The 23,404-nt window shown below is 44.4% G+C and overlaps 1 protein-coding gene across 2 annotated transcripts in view; it reads right to left on the bottom strand.

Moving 5' to 3' along the window:
• ENO4 (enolase 4) overlaps nt 1–22,911 on the bottom strand; it is a 28,587-nt gene extending 5,676 nt beyond the window's left edge. Inside the window, exons 1-11 of one of the 2 annotated variants that reach the window (XM_042959855.1) lie at nt 22,508–22,910; nt 15,673–15,801; nt 14,713–14,903; nt 12,666–12,799; nt 10,850–11,019; nt 10,629–10,760; nt 9,223–9,276; nt 7,947–8,003; nt 5,682–5,849; nt 2,724–2,849; nt 1,004–1,199 (exon numbers count right to left, since the gene is read on the bottom strand). In XM_042959855.1, coding sequence (XP_042815789.1) covers nt 1,004–1,199; nt 2,724–2,849; nt 5,682–5,849; nt 7,947–8,003; nt 9,223–9,276; nt 10,629–10,760; nt 10,850–11,019; nt 12,666–12,799; nt 14,713–14,903; nt 15,673–15,801; nt 22,508–22,672 — 1,522 coding nt within the window. In that variant the 5' untranslated portion in view covers nt 22,673–22,910. Of the gene's footprint in view, nt 1–1,003; nt 1,200–2,723; nt 2,850–5,681; nt 5,850–7,946; nt 8,004–9,222; nt 9,277–10,628; nt 10,761–10,849; nt 11,020–12,665; nt 12,800–14,712; nt 14,904–15,672; nt 15,802–22,507 lie in introns of both variants that reach the window. The other variant, XM_042959856.1, reaches the window with a different exon arrangement.
• Between the last annotated feature and the right edge of the window lie 493 nt (nt 22,912–23,404).

The raw sequence follows: 23,404 nt of genomic DNA, 5'->3' as shown, positions 1-23,404 counted from the left end.
CCTCGACTGGGCCCTCTGCAGGACAGGGACTACGCACATTCCATTCCCTCCTCTGGCACCAGCCCAGGACCCTGGCTGCCAGTCTGGCCCTGAGTCCTGCTCCAGCCTTCTGCCTAGTTCCTGAGACCCACTCATGTTTCAGGCACTGTGTGTAAGTGAACGAGGCTCCTGTGAACTCACGGGAGTTTACAGTCTAATGGAGGCTACTAGACATTAAATAACTGAACAAGTAACTGTGGCCAGTAGGATATAGAGAAAGCATAGGAGGCTATGAGAAAGGTTCAGAGCAACCAGGTAGGGGCGAGGAAGCCCGGAAAGGTACATACATCTGAAAAGGTTTCCTTCAAGGAAAGGAGACCTAAAGGATCAGGAGTTGTTAGCTGAGTAAATGATACAGGGCAAAGCATTCTAACCTGAAGGAACAGCATGTTCAAAGCCCTCAAGTTGGTAAAGAGTTTGAAACTTGTGAGGAATTGAAAACATCAGTGTGGGGGCACCTGGGTGGCTTAGTCAGTAAGCATCCAGCTCTTGATTTTGGCTCAGGTCATGATCTCACAGTTGTGAGATCGAGCCCCGCTTTGGGGTCCTTGCTGGGCACGAAGCCTGCTTAAGATTTTCTCTCCCTCTTCCTCACCCTTGCTCGCACACAAGCACCCACTCTCTCTCTCTCTCTCAAAAATAAAAAAATCAGCATGGACAAGTGGGATGACTGTAGTGCGGTATGAAGCTGATAAGACATTGTCCTTAGCCACCCCTGTGTGGTAGCCCTCGATAAAGGGGTCAACCTTCTGGACTGGGGCTGTTGTCGGAACACTGAAGTGACTCAGTAAGCTAGCTGCATTTCGTCTTCCAGCATCAAAGCTCTCGCAGATGGTTGGAAATTTGTTTTCCTTCCAAGATGAATGCCATGCTTTTTATTAACTGATAAACTGTGTTATTTTTGGCTCCTTTTACAACCAAGTTAAGTTCATTATGAGCCTGTTAGATCTATATTTTTACTCACTGTCAAGAAGATTGGTTATTTGCACCAAGTCAGACATCGTAGTTTGATTGGTGTGTTTGATGATCAGCCCACTGGATTTGGGGATGCTGATGTTACCATTCTCTAGAAGTTTAGAAATGCTTTTGGATGTAGTTCCTGCAATTATGTAACATCTGGAACCAAGAGCATTATAGATGCTGTCCCACTGTTCAGAGTCCTAGGTAAATATTTAAGAATTGATAGTTATACTGCATTAAGCATAGTCACAAAACAACAGGAATCTTATGGCACATATTCAAAGTTATCGATCTTTCTGAGAGCCACAAAACAGTTTTCTGTTGTACCAGCAGTGGCTGAATGATACCTGAATCACGGCCACACAAATTAACAAGCTTCATGGAACAAAACTTCAAGTGATTAATTAAATTTGAGCTTATAGATCTAGCAAATAAAATGTTTAGCACATGAAATGCTCCACAATGAAGTCCTTCGAACGCAAGCTACTCCTACCCCCCGTCTTATCCATGACACCAGTAATGACTGCTTGGACAGATCTCACTGTTCTATCTGGTGAACGGACAACTGAAGGAAATGCCCCTGCAAGAGCCCTAGGTTCTCATTGTCAACACCCTTATTTTTTATTGGTGAGACCATCACATGAAATGAAGTGCTTATTATTTTTTAACGGATGATATACAAAATCCTCTAAGCCGCGGTACCAGATTCCAGCCTGTCCCACGAGAACACACGACACAGGGGCAGTTTGTCGCATTAAAACCGGCTGAGGCCAGAGCCCCGGGACAAGCTGTGGAAGTCGGGGCTCCGCCAGTGCCGGGATGAGGCACAGGCGGTGACAGGAGTGATGGCTGACAGAGGCACTGGGCCACCAAGTGAGAGGCAGCAACCATCCTCACTCCCCAAATTTAAATCATGCATTATCTCAGAGAGGGTATCTGTTCAGCATATCTAATGGTTCTTCAGTTCGTACCATGAAGTCTTGGAGTTTTGGAGCGTTAGGGAGAGCGATGGCCTTCTGTGCTACATGGACCACCCTTGTCAGGTGCAATTGCTGGCACGGATCCCCAAACCCCACTATCTGAAACCTTACGAAAAATACGGCTTTGTGGGGCGCCTGGGTGGCTCAGTCGGTTGAGCATCCGACTCGATTTCGGCTCAGGTCATGATCTCACGGTTCGTGAGATCGAGCCCCGGGTCAAGCTCTATGCTGACAGCGTGGAGCCTGCTTGGGATTCTGTCTCTCCCTCTCTCTCTGGCCCTCTGCCGCTCACGCTGGCTCGCTCGCTCGCTCGCTCGGGCTCTCTCTCTCTCACATATTTAAAAAGAAAAAAAAAGTACAGCTTTGTGACTTTCGTGCATTGTGTGGCGACTGGATCTCGGTTACGAGCGTTTGACCTAGCCCGCGTCCTGTTGCCAGGAGCACTTCACAAGGGCGTGTGATGAACTTGCTGAAGCAGCGGCTAGCACAGCGGCTCGCCCGGCCTGGCTTAGGTTGCTCGTAAATACACGGTACCCTGAAGTGCTCGGGGCTAGCTTGTTCCCCGCTGCAGAGAGGAACACTCCTATGTAACTGTGTTTCTGCTATGCGTTTGCTCGGTGCCTGCCTTTCCTCCTATATGCTGAAACAACTCAGCCCCAGCCCAGACTGCAGTATTTCGAATGACCAATCCAAAAGAATGAGTTTGCTCTGTGTGGGTATAACATTCGAGGCGGATCCCGTTACCTCCTTCCTGAAAGGATCGATCAAGGCGATAATTGAAGGGAACCGGCTGATCAGATCCCCGTACAGGTCCGCCATCTCGGCTGCGTTTTTGTACGTTCCCGTCATCACTTCGTACTTCCCTCTGCTCTGAGAAGTGTTCGGACGACAACAAAGCACGGGATAAATGGTGAATTCCTCCAGCGTGAAAGGTGGGATTCCCATTCGCATTTACTCATCGCACATAAAAGGTTGTGAACGTTCTTTTCAGGCTGTACGCCCATTAGAAACCTATGCACCTTAAATGTCTGTTAAATATTAGCCTGGGGAAATCGAGTCACTGTTCCCCTTCGTGCCCTGCGGGGGTCTAACCACTGACTTCAGATGAAGCCTGGCGCGCAAAAGACCAAGTACACAGAAGGAGAGGAATCATTTCTTGCTTAGGTTTGTGACGTGGTGCTCGCTGCCTGGCTGCTTGCACAGATGGGCGAGGACACAAATTTGTAAAACGGGACAGCACTGCACAGGGGCCCCACTCGCCAGAACCCGCCGTCTTTCCACTCACAGTAAACGACTAGCTTGTTTCCTCTACTGTGGATATCCTAACATTTGAAAGCAGAGAGATTCTGAGATACTAACAGCCACTATGAAATGTCAAGTGACCCGTGTGAAGGCATCTCCTTTTCAGGTAGCAGCAAGTTCCGGCAGGAACCCTACGGTCTTGAAAGTAGAGTTCCAGTTCAACCCCACCTATTTGAAGTCCGGAAAGCCCCTGAGTCATCGAGGAAACAGGGCTTAAGGCTCTAGTGTAATCTCTCTGCAAAACATCGCACTGACTTCCGGGTCTGTGTCGAGGGGCGGCACCTGGGGCGTATCTAGGTACTGGGGAGGAGGCAGAATGGAACAGAATGGCATTTTGGTTTGCTAACGCCCTCTTGTTACTGCTGCTAATGGCAGGGATTCCACTGGAATTAGAAGTCCCTAACTGCCAGGATTTTATTCTTTTTTTCAGATTAAAAAGCAGCAAGATCTTTTAGTTCTTTACTGCAAAGCGTTAAAAAAAATCCTATCTTGTCAGTAAAGAAAAGTTAAGGACTTTTTAAAAAGTTTATTTTCATTTATTTTGAAAGAGAGAAGTACAAGAGCATGCATGCACACGCATGTGAGTTGGGGAGGGGCAGGGAGAGAGGGAGAGAGAGAAAATCCCAAGCAGGCTCCACACTGTCAGCACAGAGCCCAACAAGGGGCTTGAACCCATGAACCATGAGACAAAACCAAGAGTCGGACACTCAACTGACTGGGCCACCCAGAAGCCCCAGAAAAGCTAATGACTTTGAACTAACATTGTAAGAATTATCTGCTATCAAGCTAATACATTTTACTGAATATAAGCAAAAAATCCCCATTCTAGCTAGCACTAGTCAGTATATTCATAGTTCTTGGTATACATTGCTGATGAAAACATGCAATTATTTTTTGTAATAGTATGCCTAGGAACCAATCATGTGGAGAATAGGAAATTATATTAAACATTCCTTCATGCACTTAGCATCTTTAGAAAACTAAAAAGGACTTAGAAGTCAGCTGAAACTTAGGGTTCTCATACACTGTTCAAATTTTCCTTTGAAGTTTCAAGAATTGCAAGTTCAAGCAGAATTCTCTCTGGTCATTTCCCCTGAATTTGACATTAATTACCAAATCACCACACGTGTATGTGAACATGCTGGGCGTTTTGTAAAACACAGACTCAGCATTTGTGTATTTGAAGAACAGAAGTATGTGTACGTGTATCAGACTGGCAACTTTTAACAGCATTCCTAACATGTCAGTTTCCCAAGTTTTAATATTAACTGCAGGCGTGTTAACCCCGAGAAAGCGAGGACTGCAGCTTTTTAAAAGTGAACCTGTTTTCTGTTCTTTTTAAAATAACTGCCTGCACGTGGTGTGGTCTCTGGGTGAAACGTCGTCACTAAAGCTCTGTCCTAACCCAGGCTGTGGGTAACACTGTGATGGGCTTAATTGGATAAAAATACATTCTCCATAAATGTCAATAACTTGCAAATATTTTTATATTTAAAAAGTGAGTCACAGGGGCACCTGGGTGGCTCAGTCACTTAAGTGTCCAACTCTTGGTTTTGGCTCAGGTTCATGATCTCATGGTTCATGAGTTCAAGCCCCATATCGGGCTCTGCACTGACAGTGTGGAGTCGGCTTGGGATTCTCTCTCTCTCCTTCTCTCTCGTCCCCCCTTCCACTCTTGCTCTCTTTCAAAATAAACAAAATAAAGTGAGTCACAGCAGAAATTCTGAGAACCACTTGTCCAGAAGGGCTTACCAAGTCACAGTTAAACAATGGGTTCACTTTTCATGCTTGACAAATTCAGCACTTACCAATGAAATGAGTGAACTCAGCAGGACATGCCAGCTTGTTAAATTATTTTTCAACAGCTCTCGTAATTGGAATGTAAGCAACCCTGTTAGTAATTTTTGTTACAGGATTTCTATATGTAATTATTTTGCCATTTTCTGTTAATTTTTAAAGATCATAGGGGCGCCTAGGTGGCTCGGTCAGTTTTGGCTCAGGTCATGATCTCACGGTTCATGAGTTCAAGCCCCGTGTCAGGCTCTGTGCTGACAGCTCAGAGCCTGGAGCCTGCTTCTCATTCTGTGTGTGTGTGTGTGTGTGTGTGTGTGTGTCTGCCCCTCCCCCGCTCACTCTGTCTCTTTCTCTGTCTCTCTCTCTCTGTCTCTCTCTCAAAAATAAATAAACATTAAAAAATGTTTTTAATCATATGGTTATGGTATTCTCTGGTCATTAGCTAACTTGGCTTTCTCAGGTGGGCATTTATGTTTGTCCCCTCACACGATATTAATAAAAACAACAGAATCTGTTTGGAAAATGTTCAGAAACACTCGTTTTGAGTTCTAATTTAAAAATACTGGGACCCAACAAAAAGTTAAATGTTCTGGAGCAGAAACTTACATAATCTATCAGCTCGTGTGCAGCACAGTTGATGGCTAGGTGCAGATTGGTCCCCAGGTCCAGCCCCAGGTTTGCACAGATGCCTTCGATGAGGAGCAGCGGCTGCTCTATGGTGTCGTAATTAATGGTTAAACAGCCAAGATGGGACATCTTGCCGGTGATGGGCTGCTGTAACCAAACCAAATGATGCGTGTAAATTGAGCGCAGTAAGATTCTTGGAGCTTCCTGGTTATAAACTAGGCATTGTTTATAACCAGGTACAGCCCCCTAGATATGTCTCTGTGTCTCCACTAACGGCACATCCAGGTTCCTCTCATCTCTGCATGACCTTCCAGCGTACGACTGCCCAAAGTATCTGGAATAATTTCCTTAGCCCAAGGTTTCAAGTCGGACCCAGGAATACACTTGTCTCTTTGGTCTGCCTGTGTCATCTCTTATGTCAGCTCTTTCACTGTACGTGGGCCGACCTGAGCTGCAACCACCAAGGTAGTGAATTTCCACCTGGTCTCTGTAAACGTCTGTCCAGCCTGTCCCTAACTCTGTCCTTCTCCATCTACTTCCAAACGCGCTCTTTCCTGTGTTCTGTCTTCCTTTGGAAGAATATAAGTATTAAAGCTGGAACCCTCCTTCAGGAAACGTTTTATGAGAAAAAGGAGTGAAGAACTCTGCTAAAATGCGTTGCTGAGGATGGAAGAATGTTTGGGACCTGAAGCAGCCCAGGGAAAGCCATGAGTTTCTATTGCAAGGTCAGCCCTGATATGCCTCATCATAAATTGCCACTATCCAATTATAACATAGTTGAAGCAGAATCAGTAATTCTGAAGGGTGTGTGTGTGTGTGTGTGTGTGTGTGTGCGTGCATGTGCATGCCAAACTCAAGAGCAAACCCAAGTGTGTGCACGAACCTAGGTGTAACTATCCCATTTCTCTGATGATAACACTAGTCAATTATAAGAACCATCCAACGTTTTTAATGTCAGCGAGAGGAGCCTTTTATTTGGCGAAGGAATAGTTGGGGAAATTTCCGTATATCAACTGAGGAGTTTTGTTGGAGTCTTCTAAACTACAAAAGTATGACTTATTTAGAGTTTATCACTTATTAAATGCCAGCTACCATTCTAAATGCTTTACATAAATACATTTACTCCTTACGTTAACCTATGAAGCAAGTACTATTATTATCCCATTTTATAGAGAGCTAAGTAACTTGGAACAGATTTTAATCCGGGAAGTTTAGCTCCAGAGTTCATGCCTCCACTGGTATGGCTGCCTCTCTAGAATCGAGCAATTAAGCTTTTTCTAACAGAAATAGAAAGTAGCAAAGCTGATCACAGGAGGACCGATCTTGGTCTGAGCTTCTCGGAACACAGAGGACAACCTGCTGGCATGAGGGAAACAGCGTCGATACCGGGTGGCTTGTTCATCATCGCCTAAGCGCTCTTACAAGGTCCAACTTTAGAGTGTTGTGTTCATCCCGACAGATGCAACTGTCAAGTACTTTACTTTCTGGTGTATTTTTCCATACATTTCTCTTCTGTCTCCCAATTTTGAAGAGGGATTTAATTTTCCGTCTTTACTAGGCCGGGTGAGCAACTAGGACCATTTGCATTATCTCCGGGGTTCTTATTGGTTATTCTAACTATATGGTCGAAAGGTTAGGCATGGAGCAGATGTGTCTGTCAGAGCACCCACAATCACCAGAGTCATTGACTGATCAAGGTCAGATGGCTTCCCGAGGCTCTTGCAGCCATCCTGGCCAATCTTGACAAGAACTGTTTGTCTGACGCCGTCGACAAAATCTGAGCTCCCGTCATGGTTCTGGATATGGTGCTTTGGTGACTTTGCGGGACGCGATGAAAGAGATGGCTCTCTTTTTGTGCCTTTTGTTTCTCTCTCACTTGATAGGGGTAAGATGAGGATCGAAGACCTTTCCCATGTGCTTTTTGGCTACTTAGCAGAAATTCCCCTTCCCCAGCATTTCACCTATCAGGTTCCAAATACAATCCTGTTACTTATAAATGATTCTCCATGCCCTCTGAGATGTCGGCTGGACAGACAACTGCTGGCCCACGGCCTGTGGCCAGAGAGGGAGGATGGAAAGATCTCCCAGCCCTGTGCTCTGCCAGTTTCTCGCTCTTGGAGGAGGAGCACTGTGTTGTTTCGATTTGTGTCAGCCCTGGTCTTGGAGCTCAGTGACTGGGAGAGGAACACAGGCAGAGAGGATATAAATGAATTGTGTCATACTGAAGGAAATACATAAACTTACTTGACTTCTTTTGTTTCCATTATGCCCTTTTTTGGTCTCTCTTTTTGGAGGAGGCGGCTGTAGGACAGAAGATGAAGATAAGTCACTTGCAATTATTAGGTCTTGTGGCCCGTCCACTGTTCTGGGCCCTGTCGCACTGTGAATCACACATGTGTGCGCTCACACACACACACACACACACACACACACACACACAGAGGGACCTTACCAGCCCCTCCCTATTTTGATAATCTCCAAACCGTTTTTTTGAATTCAAGTGCATGTTCCCTTTTGTTCGACTTTACGTTGTACCTCCAATCATTATAGATGGGGTATGTGGATAACATATCCGTGTATTTCTACTCAGGTAAATAAGTTATTATTCTCTCATATGAAGTCCCCTCCTTGCCCTTAAGGAGAAACACCACTGTGGGATTTGCTTTTAGATTGGTTTGAATGTTGTTAAGGTACAAACCCTTTGTCCTGCAGGGTGGACTTGACTTTTGGAAACAGCCAAAGGTCATTAAATCTGATGAATCTGGTATGTGTAATGTCATCAGAGATTAAAAGATACTTTCCAAAGATAATTGGTGACTTTCAATACCCACAATGTAGGGTGTTGACAGTGTTCTAGATCCAGGATTCAGCCTTTAAAGGATGCTTCTTAATACTCAGCATTCACAGGCTCTGTAAATTGGGGTATGTTTGTCAAGAATCGGTATGGTTCACACCCAAGTATATGCAAATACAGATATCCTACTTCGTTTCTTCACGATGGAGTCAGCTGAACTTTCTATCCCCTGGTAAAAATACCACACTCAGGAAGCAAAGTGATGTGCGTGGCAGGGACATACACTGGTGAACAAGACAAACACAGGCACGACCAGTGGCTCATATATATGGTTGCCTGTCATCGTCTGGCTTCTGTGGCTTCCCTCTCAAGGGCTGCCTGGCCAAAGGCTCCTGTTTGCCCAACACCAGGATCCCAAGCAGACACAAGAGTCTGTGCCTTAACCATTACACTAAACTGCCTCGTACATCCTAGGGGCCAAATCCTTTCTTTGCAAATGCTAAGGGGTGATCTTAGCATAAAGCCAGCTGATGAGACTGTTGAAGGCCATTAGAAACTGGATCCGCAGCCAGTGAGGGAATGTAGAAGTTTGCCTCCTATGGGAAACCCAAGGCAAATCAATACGTTTTACACATCAATAACAACAATACTGAGTTAATGAACTGTAATGAACTATAATTTGTATATATTGTCAGCAATTCCATACCATAGATCCTCTTTACATACCATTTCAATTGTTTTGTTAATATGTTTCTGAATTTCCAGAAGCATCTCCACACCCTGTAAATAGAATAATCATGATCTTCCACAACTGCAGTCTAGAAATTTTAAATATAAAAACTTACACCACACGCTGGCTCTTTCTAACTGAATATTTGTAGGGTCCCTGACAATGTATCCTGGTTAGTAGATTGGATATGGTCTATCAAATCAGAAGATTAAATGTGAATCTTCGGCCCTCAATTTTTATTTGGTTGAAAATGAGCGAGATTCTTCTCACAATCCTTTCTCCATTGTTCAGAATTGACAGGTTCAGTTGGTTGGATCAAATGGACCTCATTCTCTTTCAGTCTCTTGACCAACCTTTTTGCAGTACATGTCACAGGTCACCCAGGGATTCTGCATGATAGTGTTTGAATTAGTATAAAGCCACTGTCACTTAAAAAGTCGACACAGTCTAATGACTGTGGGATCTGCATACGAAGACAAATACAGAATGGCATGCCAACTGCTCTGGTACCCGATAGCACAACAGATATTAACTGCAGGGAAGATTCTGGTGCCAGCATCTGAACACAATCTGATGGATGGTGAGCCAGCGATGGATTCCTAGTGTTCCACAATCAATACATTGGGAGATAATGGTTATTCTCATAAAAAAGAATTCTTTATCATGAAGAAATTATCTTGAGATTTTTTTTTAATGATTTTCACTAGCTTGGATAAAAAAATATCACTCAATGTATTACCAGAGAGGATGAAACATCCTGCATGTTTTTTCTGAAAACATCTGCTATAGAACACGAACATTTGTTCCTCCCAGTGCCTAACTGGTAGAATATTTCACGAAGATTTAAAGAGGCGTATTGGCTCATTCAGACCATGGCAGAACAAGACAGACGCTAGCACACGACTAAGTAGAAAGATGCAACTTAGGATTCGTTCATTCTGTAAACATGCACCAAACCTCTCTTTAGTGCCAGGCAGTCTGCTCGGCCCCGGAGCTCTTACTGAACAGAATTGGCTGCTAGGAAAATGCCAGCTTCCTCTCGCTGCTGCCACAGTGCATCGGCCAGTAAATAAAGATGCCTCAACTCCCCCAAATAACAACCTTCCAGCACTATCAAGGCCTGCCAGGTTACTCACCCGGGGCTTCTTGGGGAGTCACTGGCACATGTCAGTGCTGAAAGGAACCAGAAATTGAAGGTGGCCTAAATGTGCCACCCCCCCCCCTTTTTTTTTGACATCTTGCTTTCTTCCCAAGTCCCTGATTTCCTAAAGTATTTTTTTTTCTCATTTTATAATTAATTCTCTCTCCTTCAGTGTCATAAACCTTAGGGACCCTCACTAAAGACTCATCGATGGTGGAGTATATTTTTTGAGAAAAAGCAGTATGATATACTATAAGGTACTTGTTTAGCTGTTAATCCAGGATGGGGTATACAAATCACTTCTTTCATTAAATTCAACTTCCCGGGCGATGACTTCCCACAGCTGACCAGCGATACCATTAGCAAAGGTATAGTTAGCTTTGTCGGCTGCTCCTGAAATAGGGAAGAACAAGGAGAAACAAGAAACATGGTTCATTGCTGTGGAGATACTCGTGAGTCCTTGGCACATAATAGATACTAACCTGAGGGTGCTTCAGTAATGCAATATTTAAGTAGAGGGGGTTATTGTCCAGCATGGCACTGGTTTTGGCCACAGCTAGTGACACTGCCCCAATGGCCATGCTGCCACTGAGGACAGGTTCAACAGGTTCTGGAGGCAAGATAGGCTTCTCTGTAAGAGTATCTGTCCTCCCTAGAAGGAAAAAGAGTGATAAAAGATTCCTTTGTAGGAAGTTTGACTATGATAAAACTATTTTTAATGCTTTACTTATAGATGTGAAGGCCCAGTATAAAGAAAGGGGGAAAACCGAGGCTAGACAGAAAATGCTCTCCACCCCAACCCCCAAGAAGTTTTTGTGTGATGTTCAAGTAATCCTTAGCCCTGGATTTTGCCACTCTTAAGAAATGTTAAGACATTCAATATTAACTCCTTCAACAATTTTATGGGGTAGATACTGTTAGCCCACATTCACATATAAGTAAACTAGGGCTTAGGTTAAAAGAGTGGCCCAATATCTAATAGAACGTGAATAAAGAGGATCTGGACAGTCTTTGGATTCCAAGTCCTTTGTTTTCTACACCTGCCATAGCTCCTTGGTACCCAGCTTTTTGTTGAATGTCTCTCCATGCACATATATCTAACTGGTTACCTTTCTGGCCAATCCCAAACAGACACCTCATTATTTAGAAGTGGCATCCAAACCCAGCCACTGACCCTCACCCTCACCCATCTTTTACTCTCATTTGTTCCCAGTGAGCCAGCCTGATGAGGTGCTACGCCGTCCGTTGTAAATCGCTAGGGCCCTTTCTGCCCTTCCCCCAGCTGCTGGTCTGGCTCGGGTAGGTAAGATAAGTGGAAAAAGCTATGTAAGCGCAGAGTACATAGTAAATCTTTAGCAAATTCCTGTCCCCTCCTACTTCTCTTACGTTCCATGTTCTGTCAGTCAACAGCAACTGCCAAATAAACACCCAATGCTGATCTCTACCTATAATTCAGCAGTGGCTATCTCCCTGTCCCAAGAGATTGGTTTCATAGGATTCTTTTGCCTTGGGCGACTCTCCTTCCCTCTCTGGGCCTCAGCATCTGAATCTAGGAAATAAGAAACCATGTCTCCGTGTTCTCTTTGATCCCCTCCTGGTTCTGGTGCTTTCTTCTTCAAGGAAACCCACATTTATTGGGTGTTTGTGCGTTTGCCTCACGCTAGGCGCTGGTGGTGCTCAGTTGAATGAGACATGATTCATGTCCTCAAGGAGCATGTTGGAAAGACATAAAACTCTGTTTACAATACCAGCAGCACTGGAGGGGCTGAAGTTCACAATATGTTGGAAAGCACGGAACAAAGGGCCATGATAAGTTTGATTATTTGCCTTAAAATAGCAAAGTTTACCCCCCTCCCCCAATTTTTCTTTATATGTTATTAACAGGACCGAGAAAATGTTGGTTATCCGTATCAAAGGATATTGCTAATCTTTAAAATATGGAGTGGCTTTTTTGATGAGCTAATGGATATTTTGCGGGGCAGTTGAAGGTCCCCCATACCACTTTTCTCTTCCCCATCCGGCATCGCCACCCTCCGGTACGCTTCCTTTGGTAAGTGCTCACCTCTGGGGAAGAAGTATTTTTTCCTTACAAAGAAAACAGAGGGTGGGGTGGGGTAAAACCGCCTAAGATCCTCGACATCATAGCTTCAAGCAAGGAAGTCACATGCAGGATGGATGGTACCTGGTGGGGAGCCCGGCCTAGGTCTGCAGCAGACTCTGATCGGAAAGGCAGTCCAAACATCAGCCTTTCTTCCTCACATAGTGGTTATGGAAGGTTCTGTAACAGGAGTCACCGACCTTGCCTTTGTCCTTTTTTTCTTGCTGGGGGTGGAGGAGGTGGAGGTGAAGGGATGGATATTGTTTGGTCTTCCAGGCCCTTTTCCAGCTGTCTTCTCTCCTTCTCTTCTTGTACTTTACTTTCAAAGAATGTCCTTAATGGCAAGAAAACATGGCTTTACAACGAAGACCACTCGTAATTTGGGCCGTGTTTTGGTGCTGACCTGACCTCCATTCAATGCGTGTCAATAATTAGCTCTGCTTTTTAGCCACTTAAAAGCAGATCACAGCTTCACTTTGCAAGGCCCCCAAACGATGGTGTTGTAACAAAACTGTGTGGAGGAGGTGAGATTACTTTTGGAAGGAAATGCATAAATGTTTGGAAATAAATGTTTGCAGGTTGTATGTGTTCGTTTTAAAAATTATTTGAGGGGTGCCTGGGTGGCTCAGTCGGTTGAGAGTCCAGCTTCGGCTCGGGTCACCATCTCACCGTTGGTGAGTTCGAGCCCCGCGTCGGGCTCTGTGCTGACAGCTCGGAGCCTGGAGCCTGCTTCCGATTCTGCGTCTGCCTCTCTCTCTGCCCCTCCCCCACTCGCACTCTCTCTCTCACTCTCTCAAAAAGTAAATAAACATTAAACAAATTATATGAGCCCAGTCGTTTGTATATTTAAGGTAAAAATTGAAGATCTAATTTGATTAAGGGCCACTGGATTTTCTTTTTGAGTAAATGACCATCAAAAGAAAATTGAGTCAAGAATAGACAGTGAAATATATAGCATAATGGGCAGGACTTCATTTTCTTTTTCTGGTGGGGAGGAGAACTTAAGGTGAACAGTTCAAAAAAAAAAACAAAAAACTTGGGGAAGGCCCCTTTAGGTTCACCTCTATAAAAGTTCAGCTTCCCCAGAATAAGAAGAGGCTCAAAGCTTCCATAGGAAAAGAAAAAAGCCAACAAAGAACAAAGACATGGGAATTAGAATTACATTCCACTTATTAATGATCCAGGTGTTGGTGGGACAGAGCCTTCAAAGTGCTGAGAAAAATTGCTTTTAAATGAGATCTATACTCAGGTAAACCGTCAGCCATCAGGGCAAAGTGCTGGCATTTCCACACACGTACGAACTCCAAAACTTTCCATCCCACAAGTCGAGAAAGAAGAAGATACAGGATTGAGAAAGTAGGGGGAAAATAAAGGGATGTCCTATGGCATCTCTGTTAGCAGATAGAGAGGAACCAGTCCAGATGGGAGGTTTGGGGGGAGAAAAATTCCAGGAGAAAAGAAACGGAATAGAATAGAAGGCATGAGAAAAACTACACTGGGAAAGAAAATGAGGAATATGATCTCAGCAGATGAGGGAAAAAAAAACAAACAGAAAACCAAAAAACCATTAAAAAAATTTTTTTTTACAAAGGTTATGATCCAACTCTGAAGCAAACTAAAACGTGATATTATGTAGAAGTAAGCAAGCGGTGAAGTATATAGAGAGAGAGACAGAATCCGGTTGACCTTTGTTGGGCCAAGAGGCTTGCGGCACCGGACCTCCCCGAAAGGAAGAGTGACGCTAACCCTTCCTCAGTTGGGTGTTGGACAATACTTACACAGCCCCAGCAGACCCTTCCTTGGTTTTCGCATGTTAGAGTCCACCTATGGACAAGCATGGAGGACTTGTCTGTGGCTGAGGGGCAGAGTCTAAGCATCACCCACTGTGACTACGTGAAAGGGTAGGAGACACTCAAAGATGGCGTATGAGACAGGGGGACGGACAGGACATCATCTGGATTCTTCGTGCTTTTCCTGAGAAACGTTCTACTGAAACTTATCCTGAATCCTTTGCACGGAAAGAGACTGAAAGGCCTTACGTGGCCTCCCACAGGAAAACTTTAAAAACAAGGTTTTCAGAAGAAAAATGGTATTTTATGCTGCATTTCGCTGCTTTAGCATATGCCTTTTAATCAACTTGCTGACTGTACCCTCTAGATACAACAGACCCATATCACTGGCGGGTGAAAGAAAAAGAAAAGAGATACATTTGTACTGGATGCTTCCATTTGCAAGTGGAAGATTTACCTGAGCACCTGGTCCACCTCGGCCTGGTTGGAGGGGGCTATGCCCCGAAGCTCCTCCGTGATGGTTTTGTTGACCCACTGCACAGCAGTGCTGACGGCCTCAGACCTTTCCACTTCCTCCGCCTCAGCCTGCTCGGGTAAAGCGTTCTCGTGGACTTCAAAGTGCGTTGAGATCACCACTGAACATATGTTCTGAAAATAATAGAAGTGTGTTCTACGTTTTCCCTACCTTTTGCAGAAAGGAAGAAATTGAACGTATCCAGCTTTTAATGTGCATGATACTTTATCACCAGTTTCAAAGGGAAAACGAGAATATATAATTTTCTTTGAGATATTTTTGTAACTGTTGAAACAGTGTGGAACCCAACTCCAAGGAGCATTTAAAATTATTACCTGGTTGATGTACACTGATAAAAACCTTACACTGAACTTCATTTTTATCACTACCTGTCCAGGAAATAACTAAAAGGATACAGATTTTAATCATAACTATTTTCCTCCCAGAGACTGTAGTAAAATTATTTCTAACAAATATGTAGCAATTCAAATGAATTATTAAAATTACTAAAAGGAATTTGTCTTTATGTAGTTCGGCCTACATATCTCTGAATCTATGTAAATCCATATAAAAACATTATGAAGAAACATCCCTGTAGATTTACAGAACTTACCACCTTAATAATGTCAGAGTTTTAAACCCATTTTTGCCCCACGTCTCCATCTTGGATCATCTTCAGGCTAGCAGGTCATGTCTGTACCAATATGACACTTAAACGTAATAAAGGCATCATGTTTGACTGCGTGGTTCATGCTTTATGTACATAACTACCTACAAACTGTGTGTGTATATTTCACAAACGCTGAACTTCAAAACATTAATTTTCTACAATTTAGACAATAAATGCTAATAAATGCAGTGGCGTCAGGACACAGTGAAGAATACATTTAAGCTGCTTCGTACCTTGGGGAAGTTTTGAATGGTGCAGAATATTTCCACTTGTAGGGTTGGAAGCCCCAGTCCATCCAATACGTTTCTCCCCACTACTTTGCATATGGTGGGAGGCTTTGCAAGTTTAGAGAAACAGTTTGCCTTCGACACACACACAAAAAAACAAAGATGACAACACCATAACTAATTTGTCTTTAAAAGGTCATTCGCATTTACTCTAGTTTCTACTAAACTTCTCCCTCAGTGTCCTCCTCCTGCGGGGATCAGGCTAGCAGCTCTGTGGGAACTGCCCCGGCCTCATGAGCTGAAATCTGGATTAGCCTGATGCCCAGTCTTTGGTACATGGAGTGATTTGTTCTCTTTTAAAAATATTTACTTACCTATTTATTTATTTTTAAATTTACATCCAAAGTTGATATGTAGTGTAATAATGATTTCAGGAATAGAATTTAGTGATTTATCACTTACATACAACACCCAGTGATGATACCAACAAGTGTCTTCCTTAATGCCCCTTGCCCATTTAGCCCATCCCCCACCCACAACCCCTACAGCAACCCTCAGTGTGTTCTCTGTATTTAAGTGTCTCTTGTGGTTCGTCTCCCTCTCTGTTTTTACATTATTTTTGCTTCCCTTCCCCTAAGTTCATCTGTTTTGTATCTTGAATTCCACATAGGAGTGAAGTCATATATCTGTCTCTCTCTGACTGACTGACTTCCCTTAGCACAATACCCTCTAGTTCCATCCATGTTGCTGTAAATGGCAAGATTTCATTCTTTTGATTGCTGAGTAATATTCTATTGTGTACCACAACTTCTTTATCCATTCATTAGTCGATAGACATCTGGGCTCTTTCCGTACTTTGGCTATTGTCAATAATGCTGCTATAAACATTAGGGTGCATGTACCCCTTCAAAACAGCACGCCTGTATCCTTTGGATATATACCTAGTACTGCAATTGCTGGGTCATAGGTAATTCTATTTTTAATTTTTTGAGGAAACTCCATACTGTTTTCCAGAGTAGCTGCACCGGTTTGCATTCCCACTAGCAGTGCAAAAGGGTTCCTCTTTCTCTGCATCCTTGCCAGTATCTGTTGTTGCCTGAGTTGTTAATTTTAGCTATTCTGACAGGGGTGAGGTAGTATCTCATTGTGGTTTTGATTTGTATTTCCCTGATGATCAGTGGTGTTGAGAATTTTTTCATGTGTTTGTTAGCCATCTGGATGTCTTCTTTGGAAAAGTGTCTATTCATGTCTTTTGCCCATTTCTTCACTGGATTATTTGTTTTTTTTGGGGGGTGTGTGTTTTTGATAAGTTCTTTATAGATTTTGAATACAAATCCTTTATCTGTCATTTGCAAATATCTTCTCCCATTCTGTCAGTTGCCTTTTAGTTTTGCTGCTTGTTTCCTTCCCTGAGCAGAAGCTTTTTATCTTGATGAGGTCTCAAGAGTTCATTTTTGTTTTTGTTTCCCTTGGCTCTAGAGACATGTCAAGTAAGAAGTTGCTGTGACGAAGGTCAAAGAGGTTGTTGCCTGTTTTCTCCTCTAGGATTCTGATGGCTTCCTGTTTTGTTTAGGTCTTTCATCCATTTTGAGTTTATTGTTGTGTATGGTATAAGAAAGTGGTCCAGGTTCATTCTTCTGCATGTCACTGTCCAGTTTTCCCAACACCATTTGCTGAAGAGACTATCTTTATTTCATTGGATATTCTTTCCTGCTTTGTCAAAGATTAGTCGGCCATATGTTTGTGGGTCCATTTCTGGGTTTTCTATTCTGTTCCATTGATCTATGTGTCTGTTTTTGTGCCAGTACCATACTGTCTTGATGATTACAGCTTTGTAATACATCCTGAAGTCCGGAATTGTGATGCCTCCAGCTTTGGTTTTCTTTTTCAGGAGTCCGTTGGCTATTTGGGGTCTTTTCTGGTTCCATACAAATTTCAGGATTATTTATTCTAGCTCTGTGAAGAACGTTGGTGTTATTTTGATAGGGATTGCTGTTCTCTTTTGAACTCTCAGCAGAAACTCACATACATTTATTTCTTCTTTTTTTTTTTTTTTTAGTAAAGCATGAATTTATTTGCAATCAAAATGAAACATCATTTTAACTTTTAAAAAAGGAAAACAAGTCTTTTATTCTTATACTTAAAAGTCGGTTTTAAATGACATAAACCCACAATATAATTCTAGAAATCAAAAAACTTCCCCATTTCAAAGAACAGTATCTAACAAAATGTAAAACTTTTAAAAGCATTTCCAACATATATTTATAGGTTTGGTTGTTTTTTAAAAAAAGAATATATCATTGCTTTGGCCACTGTTTTAACTGCTTTACCCAAATTATTTGTGCCTAATAACAACGCTATGGGATCAGTACTATTTTTGCTATCTTCACTCTATACATGAGGAAACTGAGTAGGAAGAGATTAAATGTTTTCCCCACGAGTTCAAAATAACTGTCTGAGCTGAGATTCACATCTAGGCAGGCTGATTCCAGAATCCACATCAACTGCTATCAAGTGATGGGGGAAAGGGAGAAGGGCACAAAGTCTACTTTGAAATGCATAGCATTTTGGGAAAAAAACTAAGCCCGAGGAATGTGGTGATACACTCCCTATTTTTATGTCAGGAATATGAGGCCCCCGCTAACTTTGGCCATTCCAGACGCGGATAATCTTCTGTCTGCCATGTTGCCTTCCATTTCTTGTTTGGTGATGGTGCCTCAGAGTGAAATATGTACATACATATGAATTTAAGGGAGGAGAAAAATAAACAAACAAAAACTAACTCAGGATTGGAGTCTTAGCCAAATTAATTCACTGAAATAAAGAGATTTGTTTTAATTAGATGATTCCAGCTACGCAACGGAGGAGAATAGTTGTTTGAAAATTATTACGTAGTTTCTCCAAAGAGACTCCTTTTGGGAAGCAGACTGTTAGTCAAACATGACACACTTTGGAATTTTTTCACATACGTTTCTTAAAGACCCCATGTCACTCTTTAGCAGGCCCTCACCTATCCTTCTGTCCAAGATACCAAAGTCAATTGGTCTCTAGAATGCTGTGATGCAAACAGGAAACCTTCTGTGGGCCAGTTTTTATTCCTCTCAGCAAGGCATCTGATATTTTAGTGGTGAAGACTTCTGCAGAGGCTGTATTTCGCCACCAGTTCACGTGTTCAAAAAGGGTTGTCAGAACCCTAGTAATAGCAGTTTCATTGATGTGGAAAAGCAGAAGCCATTTGGAAGTGATCCAAGAAAGAGGCAGAAGAGAATGAAGCTGAGGCCGAAAGCCACTCAAAACGCCTGAGTAAAAAGATACAAGATGGTGTTTCTACACAGAGGAGTAGGAGCTGGGAGAGAAGGAAGAAGGAAAGTGAAGGTACACTCTCCTCAACCTCTTTATCATCAGATTGTATTGGGTTCTTTATCTGCATTCACCGCAGACCAGGCCTCTCATCTTTCGGTTTGAAATCCAATGACCTCAACCTACATGACAGGTCATCTAATACCCATCAGCGACGTGCCAGCTCGCAGGTGGGGCCCCAGCACTGCTAAAGCGAAAGTCAGTTTTCAAGCCATCCGTATATTTTAAGGACTGTGGTTTGGATGTTACAAAGTAGGTGCCTAAATGAATTGAGACAGAATCAGGAGACAAAAATATTATTTAGCTTATCCATTGTGTACTATAGTGAATTTGATGCAACTAGCAAGGAGCATCCACGACGTATAATGTTATGTCAGGAGGGAAAAGGAACTAACATTCTTAAGTGTTTAATATGTGCCTTGAGGGAGTGATTGTGCCTTATCACTGTGTCACACCACAGTGCCTGGCAGATTTAGGATTCCACAAATTAAATCTTGTATAAACAAATACATGTCAGATACACCCCTGGAAACTTTGCATACATTATGTCATTAAATTCTCAAAACAACTCTGTAAGGGAAATCCTATCATCTCCATTCCACAGATGAGCAAACTGAATTCCAGAGAAATAAATTACACTGGGTAAAACGACCAATGTTTTAATTATTTACTGCTAAGTAACAGACTGCTCCAAAACTTAGTGGCTAAAGCCATTTATTCACCCATGAGTCTCCAAATCTGGCCTGGGCTCAGTTGGGTAATTCTTTTGGCTGATCTTGCCTGGAGTCTCCTATTCAGACTCAGTCATCTGGAAGCTTGACTGGGTCCAGAGCATCCAAGATGATTCAACTCATGTGTCTAGGGTCTCAACCAGGATGCTTAGAACATCCTAGGGGCTGGCCGGGCATGTCTTTCTTACAGGATATCCTGGAGGTGTTATATCTGTGAGCCCATCTACCTGATCTCTCTCTCCAGCAGGGTAATTGGACTTCCTGGATAACTACTCCAAGAGGGAGTGTTCCAGTAGTGCAGCCTCAAAATGGCAGCACTTACCCTGTCTTTGTCTGCATCATGCTTGGTGAGGTGCTATTAACCAAAGCAAGTCACATGGCCAAGTCCCAAGTCAGTGTGGGAGAGATTTACATAAGACCAGTCACACTGGTGGTATGGTTCATTGGGGAACATCAATATGATAGTTCTACTAAGTGGCGGGGCTAAGAATTAAATCAGATCTGCAATCAGATCAGATGAATCACAAACTCTTTCAATCATGAGTTCTATGGTGAGGGACTAAATAGTATCGTACTGCTATTGCCCACAAGCATCTTCCTCATTGCTTCAATTCCTCTAGTATATAACAGAAGCAGAGAAGAAATGGCATTGGAGCTGAACATTGGGGAATATGTAGTATTTCCACTGGCAGACGAGAAGAAGTCAAGGGAAGACACTTCAGGTAGAGGGAACAGGAGAAGCCAAGGGGAGGGAAGTGAGGAACGTTAGGCTTCAGGGAATAGTAAGGAGCCACAGGGGGTTTCTGAGCAAGAGACTGTTGGTCAGATTTAAGATTAGGAACGCTGCTCTGGGGGCACCTGGCTGGCTCAGTTGGTGAAGTGTGCGACTCTTGATCTTGGGGTTGTGAGTTTGAGCCCCACGTTGGGTGTAGAGATTACTTAAAAATTAAAAAAAAAAAAACAAACTTTTTTTTTTTTTTTTTTTAAAGGAGCATTGCTTTGGCAGCACGATTAGGGTTGAACTCAATAGAGGGAGAGACTAGATGAAAATAAGGATGGCCAAAACCAGGGCAGCAGCAAAAAAACCATTATCTTTTTGCCAGTCCAATTCTTGAACTTGCTTCAAAGTCCAAGCCCAAATTTTCCCAGATGCTACAGCCTACAGGGACCTTCCCTAACCCTGAATTCCTTTGATAGGCATGCAGTGATGTGTCGCTCAGTCTAGCACACAATCACGTATCACCTTATCTAGTGTGATTATGTATCAGTGGCTTTTATCCATAACCAAGGTATAAGCTTCCAGAGAGCCATACAAACTGAAGTCCTGGCTGCCTAGTAGACTGGGAAGAACATTAACACCGAGGAACCAGAGTCCAAATCACCAGTCTTAACTTTTGCACCAAGTAGCTGTGAGACAAGAGCTTGGTGTCTTTGTGAAATGAAGAAGTTAGACTAGTTAACTTCCAAGAATTCCTCTAGCAAGAGACAGTGGGAAGAGAATGGAATTCAGAGTCGCATTCGTTCATTTGTGTCACGTTAGTGCTTGAGTGTCCACTATTTCCATGGAATCGCGAGGTACTAGGGACACAAACCTGGTCTGATTCATCACTGTCATTCACTGTGTCCGTTGGGAAAATCATCTAAATTCACTGGGCCACAGTTTCCTTATTTGTAAAACGAAATCACAATTTTTACCTCCTAGTGGTCCTAAAGATTAAGCAACAAATCACATAGCACAAAGAGCTCAGCACTGCCCTCCCCCAACATACAGCTTTCACTTGTAGGCCACGACTGAGTAAAATAAACATTCATGGAACATCCTCCATACCAACTGCCTCGACAAGATGTTGTTTTGAACCCTGTAAACACACTGTGCTTCTTTATTGTATTTACATACTCTGCTGTCATATTGCCTCACCTTAGTGCAAACTCCTATCAGTTCCAACCACACTGCCTTCCAGAAGGTAGCTGGCTAGTACTTAACGGATCTAGAAGTGAGAAAACGCTTGTTTCAACTGCTCATTGCTTAAGCCTAAGGTACATGCCTGATCTTGTGCTGGGCATAGGGACTAGGGAGGTGGTAGGAAAAGGCCCCTGCTTTCCATGGAGCTCAAAAGCCTATGGAGGGTCTCATTACGGACAGGAAATGATTTAGGAACACTCAAGGACAATCAGTCCAGGTGAAGCGGGCAAGACTGATGTGAATTCGGAGTTTGGGTAGGAGCTGGTCAGATGGGGTCGGGCATCCAGGAAGAGGGCACCCTGCAAGGTACATACGCTTGAAATCAGAGTGCGACTGGGCAGTAATGAGGAGCGGGCTGGGCATGAGGCCACGGGGTAGGCTGAGGCCAAGCTGTGGCAAACGCCAGGGAGCTCACCCGTGGTCAAACGGAGGCCGCTGCAGGCTGCAAGCTGAGCTATGCGGTGTTAAGGTCTGTGTTTAAAGAGAACTGGCAACCGCGCAGGGCGGCTCAGAAGCCTGCCGGGCCCGAGCGTCGCCTTAGCCACGAATGCGCCTACACCGCACTTTCCTCTAACTGCTTCCTGTCCACCACTTTCTCGAGATTCCTCCTGCCCAGGTTTCCGCACCGCTTCTTCCTTCGGGGTCGCCTCCCCGCACGACCACGGTCCTCAAGCCCGTGGCGGCGGCGCGCGTGCGCGACTCTGCGGCGCAGGCGCACGGCGTTGCCGCAGCGCGGGGCGGGGGGAGAGGGGCTGGAGGGAAGAGGGTGTTAGTCCCAGGTCCCTACCAGGTGCCCGTAGACGTCGGCAGGCTGGAGGTAGAAGGTGGAGTTGAGCAGCTCTTCCAGCCTGCGCGGGACGTCGTTCTCCCGGTAGTACTCCATCGCCTGCTGCTTCAGCTTCTGCAGCTCCCTAGTGGTCCCACAGCTGCGGCCGCCGCCTTCTTCCCCCATGGTAGGAGATTTGAGGCTACAGCTGGGGTTAGCCTGGGGGCCCGCGAGCGTCCTGTCCGTCGCTAGGCAACGCGATGAGATTTCCCGACCCCAGATCTCGCGTGGCTTCTCGCCCGGGTTCTTGCCGCGGTCTTAGGTGCGCATGGCTCCTCCCGTGCTCCTCCCTCCTCTTCCTGAGGGATTGGGCCTGGGGCTAGGGCTCCTCCACCCCTGACGCTCGCGCAGTGGCGGCGTCGTTTCCCACCACTTTCCCTGACACTTTTCCTGATGGGGAAAGAGTTCACGATTTCTGCGGAGGCGTGGGAGCGTTAGTCCCGGCCTCCAGCGGGGGACCGGAGCCTCGGATGGCGCGCTCTGGGCACCGGGCCTTCTTGCTTACCCTCCCTCCCCCCGCGCACACTCCCTCGTCCCTCGCGGTGGGTGAGCTCCTCCGGGTGGCGCGGGCACACCTTGCCAGCCCACTCCTGGGGACGGATATATCCTCGCTGGCCCGTGGAGGTGCCAGGAATTCATTCATTCGCCCGTATTTAGCCGCCGGTCCCGAGGCCAGCAGCGTGCTGGCCGGGCACACTGGTGCGCAGGAGAGAACCGGATACGCGATCCCACCCCCTGCCCCCCTGCCCCTCCGCTGGGAAATGAGTGGGGTGAAATCACTGGAAGGGAAAACCAGTGTGGGCCGAAAAAAATCGGGGTGAACCCCGAATGGTTATGGCTTGGACAGGCCTAGGGGTG

Source organism: Panthera tigris, chromosome D2 (assembly GCF_018350195.1).
Source record: "Panthera tigris isolate Pti1 chromosome D2, P.tigris_Pti1_mat1.1, whole genome shotgun sequence".
In the NCBI taxonomy this organism is placed as follows: domain Eukaryota; kingdom Metazoa; phylum Chordata; class Mammalia; order Carnivora; family Felidae; genus Panthera; species Panthera tigris.
Note: the sequence above shows the minus strand (reverse complement) of the source record. Positions and strands in the feature narration are given on the sequence as shown.